At 37.2% G+C, this 13,524-nt stretch overlaps 1 protein-coding gene across 1 annotated transcript in view; it reads right to left on the bottom strand.

Annotated features, from left to right (window-relative positions):
* ARHGAP31 (Rho GTPase activating protein 31) overlaps nucleotides 1–13,154 on the bottom strand; it is a 120,666-nt gene extending 107,512 nt beyond the window's left edge. Inside the window, exon 1 of the mRNA XM_026681881.2 lies at nucleotides 12,167–13,154. Coding sequence (XP_026537666.2) covers nucleotides 12,167–12,266 — 100 coding nt within the window. The 5' untranslated portion in view covers nucleotides 12,267–13,154. The remainder of the gene's footprint in view (nucleotides 1–12,166) is intronic.
* Between the last annotated feature and the right edge of the window lie 370 nt (nucleotides 13,155–13,524).

Below are 13,524 nucleotides of genomic sequence, written 5' to 3'. Positions count from 1 at the left end.
CTGGTGTTAAAAATGATTTATGAAATACTAATGCTCTGATGGTCATTTCAAAAAATCCTTTCTTAATGAGCACCTAGAAACCAAGAGGAACATATGTGCCAAATTTCAAGTTTGTAGGCTTTACAGTTCTGGAGATTTTGTGATGATGTATGAGTGGTATTTCTTATATAGATTCTTTGTTGAAAAATCACATACAAATTTCAGAACTTTCTGAAAATTTCATATAGCTGAGCTCAATGAAACTGATGACTGATGGAAACTAATAAAATAAAAGCTTGTCTCATATTAGAAGAATGTGTAATCTTGTTGCCTCATATCTCACTTGTGATCCATCAAATATTCTGGATCTCTTTTGGCAACTCTAAACTCTGGCCAAAGTTGTTATTTTTAATAGACACACAGACCATTTCATTGTGCTAGTTTAGACCTATCTCAGCATGAATTGTCTATGGAATCTCAGAACTACAGAATGGGAACATATTCATAAGTAAATCTACATATGATTACAACTTCAAGAAAAATATTGTGAGACTTCTGAATAGATATAAACAGGAAGGAGATACATCAAACACCATCCTATCACTCAAACTTTTAATTTAAATTTAGTAATTATAGGAAATGCAGACAAAAGGGAAAAATGCGCTTAAAAAATTAAATGCAACAACCCATTTACAAAAATAGAAATAAAAAAGAAAGAAATATCCCGGGATCACATAATCTGCTGCAGCTTCTCCATTGACGGAAGCCAAGAAGGTTGCAAATGGTAATCACATGGCTGCCAGGTGCTGTGATCTTTGTATTTGTGAGCCAGTTGCCAAGCTTGACACAATCAGGTGATTGTGAAGATGCTGCTATGGCCAAGGAATGTACTAGGTAGACCAGACAGGAAACACAGCAAGATAAGCTAATTGCTATATCTGTATGTTTGTATGTGTATATGTATGCATGTATGTTGTGGTCTGTCATAGAGAGGTACTAATACCACTCTATAAACTAAAGCCTTAGTAAGGCCACATCTAGAGTACTGCATCCAGTTTTGGTCACCACACGATTAAAAAAGATGTTGAGACTCTAGAAAAAGTGCAGAGAAGAGCAACCAAGATAATTAGGGACTAAAACAAGTGAAGAGTGGACCAGGGGAAACACAATAGCAGTGTTCCAATATTTGAGGGGCTGCCACAGAGAGGAGGGGGTCGAACTATTTTCCAAGGAATAATGGATGGAAACTGAACAAGGAGAGATTCAAGCTGGAAATAAGGAGAAATTTTCTGACAGTGAGAACATTCAACCAATGGAACAGTTTCATCACTGGAGGCTTTCAAGAAGAGACTGGACTGCCATTTGACAGAAATAGTGTAGGGTCTCCTGCTTGTCTGGGGGGTTGGACTAGATGACTTCCAAGGTCCCTTCCAACTCTGTTAATCTGTTAAACTCTCCTCATTCAGCAATTGTAATTTTGAACAGTCAATGTAGTAGCTGAATGAGTATTTACCTGTAAGGCAACTATATTTAATATCCTTGTTGGAAATTATGGGGAAATTACAGACACATATATTTGAAGGGCATGAGATTAGGGAAAGTTGCTATAAAAACAATTTATTTTGACTAAGAAAAGAATGGACTGCAGAAAATATGAGTTTTCCAATCTGTATTTCATAACAAGAGATTCTACCCTGCATACATCTGGGATAAACAAAGTAAAACAAAAAGAAAAGAAAACAAAAAAGAACAAAGAAGTAGTTTATATGTCTCAAGGTTGTGAAATATAGTGTATGCACAACCACTAGAGTTGCAATTAGTCTGAGAAATTTCCTCTTGTGAGGTTTTCATCATGACTTACCCAATTTTAAATGCCATACAAAAAAAAAATCCTCAAGTTTTGAGGAAGCCTCTCAGCATAGGAATTTAGCTGGATTCAAACATTATGAGAAAAAGAAAATAATGAATACATCTCCTCTTGACACTTTTGCTGATAGCTACAAAGAATGAAAGGCATTTTTTTTTCTTTGTGATTGAGATACATGGACAGCTGGGGTGTGTTTTGAGACACACAGTATCTTCCTTGGCATATTATAGTAGGAATGTGAAAAACAGACCTGTGATTAGTAACCTGTACCTTCAACATATTCATTTTCAGAGTTTCAGTTCACCAGGAGCAGAAAACACTTTCATCTTATTACAAAACCCCCATAACTACTCTTCAAATACAAATTCTTAAGATACTTTTAAATATACAGCCATTACCATGAAAACCACATCCTATGACTCTTTCTCCAATACTGAGTTACAGCATTTCCACCCAAAGTCAACAGAAAAACAAATTCATAAATTTCATTATCCTTATTCCCAATTACTGTTCTGCTCCATTATTTCTATTCTCAATTGCAAAAGAAGTTAGAGCTTAGGAACTCTACTTAGAAGATTTGCGGGCAGCAGAGCAAAAAAATTACCAGAGATTCCTTGACATAGCAGGCCCTGGACATAGTCCATGGGAGGCACTTAAAGAAGAGGACAGTGTTAAATTTATTTTATTTGTATTAATTTATTTCATTTACATCAATGTATATAATCTGTGCACTGATGTCATTCTGCAAATAAAATAAATTGAGATAAATAACATAATTTTATATTCAGTGTATATTCAATGGAAGTACGTCTTGGTCCATTAAATTGAGGTTTTATTGTACAGCTAAGAGTGATTTTCACTCATGAGCTGGGGATAAAAGTAATGTTAAGAGGATATAGCAGAAATTGATGTTGCCAGGATGTGGATAGACACAAGCAGGGGCATAGCATCAAGCAAAGAGAAACAGATGGAAAAAAATGCATCAATTTTTAAGGTGTTTTAGATTTTCTATTCATTGCTTCTTCATTTGTTGGATCTGTATCACCAAAATCCATAACTGTCACTGGTATAATTATAAAAAGGTACATAAAATGAAATGCATGAATTCAATGAGAATTTTCCCCCATGAGAAGCTTCTTCCAGGTATGGACACACAAAATCTAAGTACAATGCAATGCAGTATATTCTTCAAGTTTCTTGGTGTGGCCCACTGGAAGTACTTTTTTCTTATTTTCCATGCATTGATGTTGCAATTACTGCCATTAAGATTTTTTTAAAAAATAATTTGATGGCTTTGTGATAACCGAATTTAAATAGTAGAGAATTCTACTTGTCATTATGAATTATGAATTGAATACACTCTATGATTACTGAGCCTGGCAAGAAATCAACTTTTTTCTGCAACGTCTTGTGACATTCTAGTTTCTTCACTACAAGGAGTCTTTTGATTTATTGTTTTTGTATAAACAGGCACTAGCAGAAAACCAGCAGTTTCCATGATATTAATATGCCAGGAAGCAAGTAAGCAAGCAAAAAAAAAAGTAATCTCAGTTGCATTGAGAGTGCAGGAGCAAGAGGTATTATATAAATAAAGTCCAGCACTGTGGTCCCTTGAAGGCAAAAAGTGGTCTCTTTACAGATAAAATAGTCAGGATAGATGAGAAAAATGCAAAATGTGAATTGAATTATCATGCAGATCTGAGATGCAATCTTATAGGATCCAGATATTTCACATTACAATTTCCATGATCCTGACTATGACACAGTTTGAGAGTCTGTCTTCAGGAAATTTCAAGGTATTTGGGATCTCATCACAGCCATATCAGAAGCAGTTAGTTGATTAGCTTCCTTAAATATTGAATTATAACATCTGTCCCATTGCAATTCTATGGCTCCATATTATCATGATTTTATTATGGTTTTACCTTAATTTAATATTTTATCTCATATATTATACTGTTCACATTATATGTACAATTTTTCTGGTATTCTACTTAAACTTATATTAGTGTTTGTATGTATAATGTTTTTCATTAGTATATATATATATATATATATATATATATATATATATATATATATATATATATATATATATATATATATATATTTTTTGGTACTTAATGTTTTCGCAATTTCCCACGCATTATAGGTACTTACATGTATGGCCTTCAGCTTCATGCCATCATCAATATATCTGTATTGACGGACACAATACAGAAGCCTGATGATGCAGATGAGATGCTGCTTACAACTTAAAAGAACTTGTAGCAGACGTGGGAAAATCTCATCTGCCATCATCAATATTCTGTATTGACTTAAGAAACAATATATATAGCCTATATATATATATATATATATATATATATATATATATATATATATATATATATATATATATATATATATATATATAAATGTGAAATATCTGGATCCTATAAGATTGCATCTCAGATCTGCATGATAATTCAATTCACATTTTGCATTTTTCTCATCTATCCTGACTATTTTATCTGTAAAGATAATATATATATATATATATATATCAGGGATTGAATGACCTCTTAGATGCTATACACTAAATAAATAAAATAAACCACAGTTACTGACCCTGTTGACTAAATAGAATAAAAAATTAGAAATATCTGATGAGCATCAAGCTACCTGTCTTTGATTTAACTTTATCTAAAGGAGAAGCATACTATAGTTATAAAAGGCCCAAATGGCAGTAATAAAGCAGACTAGTTTCATCATGAGTCAGGGACTGCTAGTTTTCAATAACCCAATCAATCAATCAAATCATGATTCATCTAAGTATTTTATTGAGCTATTCCAAGTGTCTCAACAAGCCTGACGTTGTGTCTCTTTCATCTGCCGACTACTGGACTACTGCCCAGTAGTCCGTAAGAAACGCTCCTGCATTTTGTTTTGCTCCAAACTGTTGGCTACAGCATTTTCATCTTTGTTTTTCAAATATCCCTGTTCTTCTATGGCAATCAAACAAAAAGTTAGGCTGAGAGATAAGCAGAAAATAAGCAGTTTCAGGAGCACAATGAACACCCTCTTTTCCTTCTTGCATAAGCCAAAGGTAACTGTTAAGAACTGACCCAGAGGGGGGAAAAAACTTCACTGAATTGCCAAACCACTTCCTGTGGCTACATCAACACTTTCCTTTTAAAGCAGGCTATACTTGCAGCTGGGGAGCTGGCTATTGGTGGCCTTATTAAAACTGTAACAACTAGGATTTTGGATGATCACAAATAGAATTTTATTTCAACTGTTCAGATAGAATAAAGCTGAACCCAGTTAATATAAAATTCCAATTAAAAATCATATTGGTTGATGAGGAAAAATATAGGTGAAAATGTTATTAAGTTTAGTCAACATCGACAAAATTTTATTTCCCAATCTCCTGGTTTCTATAATTTCTTGCTTGATATAATTCCTGACTCGAGTATAATTTTAATTGTTTTAATGAAGGTTATATCATCTATAAATGGTTTGACAACTTATCATCCAGAGTGATATAAATATCCACTTTCTTGATTAATCCAAATTACAGTGGCAGGGAACGAAAAGTACGTCACTTTCCACATAGTCCCATATCTAAATGTTTAATCAAGGAAAAAGTCTTATTCCATATACACTGCTCAAAAAAATAAAGGGAACGCAAAAATAAGACATCCTAGATCTGAATGAATGAAATATTCTTATTAAATACTTTGTTCATTACATAGTTGAATGTGCTGACAACAAAATCACACAAAAATTATCAATGGAAATCAAATTTAGCAATCCATGGAGGTCTGGATTTGGAGTTACACTCAAAATTAAAGTGGAAAAAAAACACTACAGGCTGATCCAACTTTGATGTAATGTCCTTAAAACAAGTCAAAATGGGGCTCAGTAGTGTGTGTGACCTCCATGTGCCTGTATGACCTCCCTACAATGCCTGGGCATGCTCCTGATGAGGTGGCGGATGGCTCCTGAGGGATCTCCTCCCACACCTGGACTAAAGCATCCCCCAACTCCTGGACAGTCTGTGGTGCAACGTGGCATTGGTGGATGGAGCGAGACATGATGTCCCAGATGTGCTCAATTGGATTCAGGTCTAGGGAACAGGCGGGCCAGTCCATAACATCAATGCCTTCGTCTTGCAGGAACTGCTGACACACTCCAGCCACATGAGGTCTAGCATTGTCTTGCATTAGTAGGAACCCAGGGCCAACCGCACCAGCATATGGTCTCACAAGGGGTCTGAGGATTTCATCTCGGTACCTAATGGCAGTCAGGCTACCTCTGGTGAGCACATGGAGGGCTGTGCTGCCCCCTAAACAAATGCCACCCCACACCATTACTGACCCACTGCCAAACCGTTTATGCTGGAGGATGTTGCAGGCAGCAGAACGTTCTCCACGGCGTCTCCAGACCTTGTCACGTCTGTCACATGTGCTCAGTGTGAACCTGCTTTCATCTGTGAAGAGCACAGGGCACCAGTGGCGAATTTGCCAATCTTGGTGTTCTCTGGCAAATGCCAAATGTCCTGTATGGTGTTAGGCTGTAAGCACAATCCCCACCTGTGGACATCGGGCCCTCATACCACCCTCATGGAGTCTGTTTCTGACCGTTTGAGCAGCCACATGCACATTTTTGGCCCGCTGGAGGTCATTTTGCAGGGCTCTGGCAGTGCTCCTCCTATCCCTCCTTGCACAAAGGCGGAGGTAGCGGTCCTGATGCTGGGTTGTTGTCCTATGGCCTCCTCCATGTCTCCTGATGTACTGGCCTGTCTCCTGGTAGTGCCTCCATGCTCTGGACACTACGCTGACAGACACAGAAAACCTTGCCACAGCTCGCATTGATGTGCCATTCTGGATGAGATGCACTACCTGAGCCACTTGTGTGGGTTGTAGACTCTGTCTCATGCTACCACTAGAGTGAAAGCACCGCCAGCATTCAAAAGTGACCAAACCATCAGCCAGAAAGCATAGGAACGGAGAAGTGGTCTGTGGTCACCACCTGCAGAACCACTCCTTTATTGGGGATGTCTTGCTAACTGCCTATGCTTTCCATCTGTTGTCTATTCCATTTGCACAACAGCATGTGAAATTGATTGTCAATCAGTGTTGCTACCTAAATGGACAGTTTGATTTCACGGAAGTGTGATTGACTTGGAGTTACATTGTGTTGCTTAAGTGTTCCCTTTATTTTTTTGAGCAGTGTATTATGGCTCAATTCTCACTAAAGAGGCTAGATCTTAAAGGAATCCTAAATATTTTTTACCAATTATTATGGTGTTCAGTCTCTCTGCTTCACAAATCAAATCATTCACACAGAGGTAGAAAATAGTTTTTTTTCAATATTATTGCATGATTCTAATTATTAGAAAATATTTGAATAAGAGTCCTTTTCTTCCAATGGCTGATTTTCCATCTTAACAAAAATAAATTCAACTCAAAGATTCCAATCAAGACTTTTAGACAGCTGCAAAGATTCATAACTATGACATTTGAATGTATGCCGGCCATCACAGCTACCTAGGGATAAATTTGGTGTTAATATTATTCCAGTTCTTTGAGCTGTCACAGAACAAAAGGATCAAAATTCCCAAATCTCTCCTGCTAATATTTTTAAGATTGAACTTGTACTATTTGACCTTCATCCTTCTAATTGTTCCTGTAACAATATAGATTTTTATTAGAGGATCCCATGATGGTAACCAATAGGACATGCCATTCAGTAAACAAACAACATTTCACTCATTATAATCCTCTCACTTGACCTGTGCTGCTAGACTGAATCATCCAGCAAAGAAATAAATCACTGGTGGAAAAGTGCCCACTCAGGGAAGAAATACAAGGCCTCCTTATATCTTTCTTCACAATAAATAAAGGATTGGATTATGTCTATGTGTGTGTGTGTGTGTGTGTGTGTGTGTGTGTGTGTGTGACCCTTAACTGTAACAAACAAGAACAAAGCAACACAACTTGTGATATACCAAGCCAAATACACCTTAATAATGAGCCATTTAATATCCCATTTTAGGTTTAATAAACTCTATGGTGACTATTTGGAACTGGAAAAAAGAGAGGAACGAAATGTCATGCAGAATAAAATTCATGATTTTCTTGTTATTAAGGCCAGAGGTCCCACATCCCTGATCTGTGGACTGCTACTGGTCCATGGCCCATTGAGAAGTGGGCTGCTCAAGTGATGGGGGAGCATGCAAAGCTCCATTTGTGCACGTGTGGGATAAGGTTGTGCACACAAAATTCCCCCTCCCGCCACTTGTTGCCACGACTGCCAGTCTATGAAGCAAGAAAGGTTGGGAACTGCTGATTAAGGCCAGATGGTCCCAAGCATGCAACCATTACAAATGTGATGATCCAGGGCATGGCCCAAAGGCAATCCAGTCAGATAATTAGAGGTTCCTTTATTAGCTCCAACTTTGCCCCCAATGTTCCGGTTACCTTCCAAGCTGGAGAAAAACTGTCCCAGGAACCTGCAATTGCCTTTGGCTGCAGATATTCCAATCCAAAATGGTGTAAACAGAAAACTTTAAACTATAAATCCAACAAAGCAAAATAAGGTTATAGATCCGGCAGGGCAAAATAAGAAGTTCCAGAAGTGAAGTAACACAGCAGTAAATCCAACCATTTGGGAGGATGCCAGGAACTAAGATAACAACAGCCAACACAAGATAAACTCAACATTTGTTCCTGGCAAACGTCCCTCCCAACTGGTTCTCCTTCCAACTCCCTTCCCAGGTGTGCCTTGTGAAAAGAATCAGGGCCCTTTCCTCCATCATAAGTCATGCAACCCACATTGCTTTCTTCTCTGTTCTTCCCTGCGGGCCATAAGAAGAAGAGGGGATGGGCCTTGGTCTTCCTCTGAACTCCCTCTTCCTTGTTCTATCTCTTCCTTGCTCTGCCCAGCCTGACTTTGCCCTTCCCCAGTTTCCTCCACACCCAACAGAGTTACTCCTCCACTCCCTGATGGCTGTTCATCTTCCTCCTTGGATTCAGACTCCTACAGGGGCATGAAAAATATAAAATTGCAAGCAAATAATAAAAACAGAAAACTAGATAAAAAATATATTCACTAAAACATAAGGAAATACTGTTGATGTTTGTGAATCAGCCAGATCCATCTTGAATGCAACAAGGTTCAATTCAGTTTAAAGTCTTTCTCAAGTCAGACTCAGCTATTTTTTAACTAAATTATAGCCCAGATATTCCATTCCAGTATTAACAGCTGCTTAGCTTCTAAGGTTTGAACCAACTGATAAACAATTCAGTAAGATTTTATGTCATAGGCTGTAATGGTGACACATCAAAATATCTGCAATTTCAGCATTTGGGGCAGAATGGATCTATGCAGAAATAATAAGTATACCCCTCCCCCCCCCAAAAAAAAAATAAAAAAAAAAATCCAGCACAGCAGTTTTTAAACTTTTCAGGAAGTTTTTCAATTTCCAAGAATTTGTGCTTAATTAATACAGAAAGTATTTTTCTTCTATTTAAAAAAAACTGTTTACAATGGAAGTTTTTACTTAAGAACATAAAAACAAATGAATCCACCATTCTCTGCTTGGTTTTGTGAGCTGGCAGATTCATTGGCATGGCAAAATGAATTCTGAAGAAAGTGACACATTATGTGTCACTTGTCCATAATACAAGAAGCATTTGTGGATCCATAACCACTATTGCATACACAATGTACTACTGTATACACAGTATAAATATATAACATACTATATATATCATGGTACATAGACTTTGTGATGCATAGTTGTACAGCAGGCATACAATTTTATGCCCATTCATGCAAGGAAGGCTCATTCAGTACATGATCAAAACTTTTTCTTGTTTTGGTTTTTTTTTATTTGTTTGCTTGTTTGCTTGTTTGCTTGTTTTCATTTGGGTCTAGTGGAGAGAATAAAAGAACAAAAAAATAAATAGGGAACTTGAATACAACAGTCAGATTAAATAAAGAGACTAACTGAACTATCCTTAAATTCAGCCAAACAAATGGAAAGTTACTTATCAGAATATATGGCTATGGATCAGGGAAAAGATAAAGGATCATATAAGAGCAAATGATGGCTCAGCAGCTAAAGATGCTGAGCTTATCAACTGGAAAGCTGACAGCCTGGGTTCGAGACCCCAAGCACCATGCAACAGAGTGAGCCCCCATTCCTGCCCACTTGGCAACTTGAAAGTATACAAATGTGAGTGGACTAATAGATACCACTTCAATGGGAAGGTAATAGTGTTCCATGTGCCTTTGGCATATAGCCAATGGAAAATGTCTTTGGACAATGCTGGTTCCCTTGGCCAAGAAACAGAGATGAGTACCGCTCCCTGGAGTCAGACATGACTGGACAGGAAAAATCTTTACCTTTTTGGATAAAAAAAAGGAAACTGGATAAATTTGGATCTCTCTTCTTTTCTAGAGAATCTGTCTAAACAAATTACTGTATAGCAGAACAATGAGACAATAACAGGACTTCAGCAATCTTCTAATAGATAATTTTTGTAGAGATAATGAAACTCATTGGTCAGATATTTATACCAATTTAAGAGTACCACTACTTAAGAGTAAACCCCAGCTTTGTTCCTATAAGTTAGAAAAGTTGCAACATTTGAGACAGTTATCATGTCTCAAATTGTCCTGTTGTTTTTGAAGTGATTCAAAGGCAATTTATTCAATGAAATATCTAAAAATCAATTTGAATATTTGATTCCAATAATTGACTAGATTTGATTGACTATCCTTATAATTTGATCACCCCCAATAGGAAGTTGTTTTTTGTTCGACATTAGGACAGTGGCCTTTCAATGTCCACATGGGAATTTTTTTTCCCCCAGCCCTATCTAATTTCCCAGGAAAAAGTGCATATAATATTCTACCATTAGCAACTTTCCTCCTTACAATAGCAAGGGAAGAAGGATTCAAAGCAAATCAACAATTGACTGAAAAGCTATTTATCAGAATATTTGTTACATTTCATGTAATAAAAAGTTCTAAAATCTGAGCGCCACAGTTGAGAAACTTTGTCTCAGCTAGCTCAAGTTTCCAGTTGTGAGATATTGATTAAGAATTTCAATAAAAACACCATGGAGAGTTATGTTTAAGAAGGTTTTAACACAGTTGACTGACTGTGCCTATTTTGATTTGGTGGGTCAAAAGTTATAGTACCCTGACCTGAAATAACTGAGATCTGTTTTTGCAGTTTCTTCTTTACTAATCTTTCCAGTTCTTAATGGACATCAAATGGGAAAAGCTGTATTGCGGGAGTGACAAGGTTACTGTGTAATTTACATAGCCATACTTGTCCATAGATGCCAGACCTTTCTGCAAAATGCACTCAGCTTTGTAAGAAGACCAACTTGAGATGACACTCCTTGTGCAATTACTAGAGGCAAGTAAATGTATCTGAGAGAGCATTCAAGAGCAAAGCAATGCAGTTTGTCAACTCATGGCACTATGAAGCAATATCATATCCTTTATTTCAAATATACTAAATGCACTTCCTTTATGAGGCATTTTTTCAATAGATACAGTAATAATAATTCATCCATTATTACTGGATATCAAGCAAATTATTTTACTAATAGATCATTTTGAATTAAAGAACCAACATTTTAGGATTATACAAATGGCACAAAGGTACAGAGAAATCCTTAAACATTTGTCATCATATATATAGTTTCCAAAAATATCAGCAGTATTGTGACTTATCATCTAGCCCGCTTGGGCGGTGGAATCTGCTTTTTTCTTCCTTTGATTACTTTAAAAACAGATTAGGACTTCAACTTCCTTCAGTCTGACACATCATATATTCATCTGTGAATATTAATCATAATCAAAAGAAATTGTGTCTAATAAAATGCACAGGAAATAGTAGCTGCTTCTCCCAAATTTGCCCAACCATTTTTCCCACACCCCTCTCAATAATATGTATATGTATTGTACATGTACATGTATACATACTTACATACTGTACGTGCATACATACATATATAACTTGAAAAGGAAGCCATTTCCAATTTGGTATATATATAATACATCTTCTCCATATACTTCAAGTCTTAGGGATATTTTCTCTCCTTTTTCTCTGGCATATAGCGATAAATTTATAAGAACTAAGCATTCTGCTGGTTGATCACTGATAGAATCAGGCAACAGGATAAAAAAATCTTATGCACATGAAATAAACAAATTCCATATTTTGACCACTAAGACTCCCAACCCTAAAGAACCACAGCAGACCCATCATTAGAAAAAAAATTTAAAAAGAAAGAAACCATGTTTGATTACCATCTTGTCCAGAACTCTCCAGATATTCACTTAGCTCGCAGCCAAAGACGTTTGTGGCTCCTTTCCTCTTGAGTTTCAGCTTTCCTGCCTTGTTCTTCATGAGTTAGTTCCAAAAAAGAGGATTACCCCCTCCTTCCTTCCCCCCACCCCCCTTTTTACACCAAATAAGTTAAAAGCTCTCCCCTCTTATTTTCAGATTTGTGTCGTTTGTGTCCCGTTTCTGGTCAGCAACATTGAAATCCCAGAAAAACTTTCAGCCGGATGCCTCAACATTAATCTCCACCAGATGTTAAGCTGTTGCAACTAAGGCTGTTGTAGAAGGGAACAATCAGTACATACAGAGATCTCCAGCAGGAAGCAGCATATAGTTTGTAGCCCAAGTTTAGGATGGTTCTCTGTGAGGGAGTTAAGAAACCAATGTCTCCAGCAAAACTGGCAACAGAGATCAGATTTTGGCTAAGGTTCTTCCTTGCTGATGTATACCAACAAATCAAATGAAGCTGGCCTTCAAATTAAATCAAGCTGGGTCTTTCATAGAAAAAAAACCAGACACTCCAAATCCATTTTTCTCCAATGAACTTGTAAAAAAGGGAGAGAGGGAAAAAGAGAGAAATACAAAACTGATGAAGAGCTACAAATCTATGTAGGCTCTACATTTTAAACCCCTTACTCTGTTTTGGGGTTATTGGACAATATTAGGAGAACAAGGAATTGGCTTCCTTCCTTAATGCAGTCTCTCTCACTCTCCCCTTTCCTCTGCTTTTACAAATTCTGGGATTATCCAGTTCAGGAAATGCTTAAAGGAAGTTAGCAGGGGAGGGAGGAGGATGGACTTTTTTTGCAGTATGGCCAGTGAAGTGTGTGTGTGTGAGAGAGAGAGAGTGTGTGTGTTTAAAAAAAGTAAGAAGTGGGGAGCAGAAAGAGTATTTTTCAGCAAAAAAGGGAGGGAGAAGAATGTCCTGACAGCTAAAAGATAGTGGGACAGTCTGAAAGGAAATCATTCCACAGAGCAGGGGCCCATAGCAGCTTTGTGCTCTGACGTTTCCTGTTCCACAAATGGTCATCTCTGAAAAAGACTAAGGGAGGGGCAAGAGGAGGAGGGTGGTGTAAAACTGGTTTCAATAAATGCTCGACTCTTTTGATTGATTCCTTTGCCACAACATCTCTCTCTCTCTCTCTCTCTCTCTCTCTCTCTCTCCCCCCCCACTCCCATGTTTCCTCATATCGGACTGAGTGTTCCTCTGTTTTCTATAACCGGAGTGATGGGGGAGGGAGGAGAGAGATTGAGCAAGCAAGTAATGAGAAAGTAAAGTGGAAGAAACTGTAAGGTCTCTCAGCCTAGGACCTACAAAACAAAT

This window comes from Notechis scutatus, chromosome 5 (assembly GCF_049901735.1).
Source record: "Notechis scutatus isolate UNSWTSFEM ecotype Mainland chromosome 5, rNotScu1.2, whole genome shotgun sequence".
Taxonomy (NCBI): domain Eukaryota; kingdom Metazoa; phylum Chordata; class Lepidosauria; order Squamata; family Elapidae; genus Notechis; species Notechis scutatus.
The sequence above is the reverse complement of the archived record's forward strand: the minus strand, read 5'-3'. Positions and strand labels throughout refer to the sequence as shown.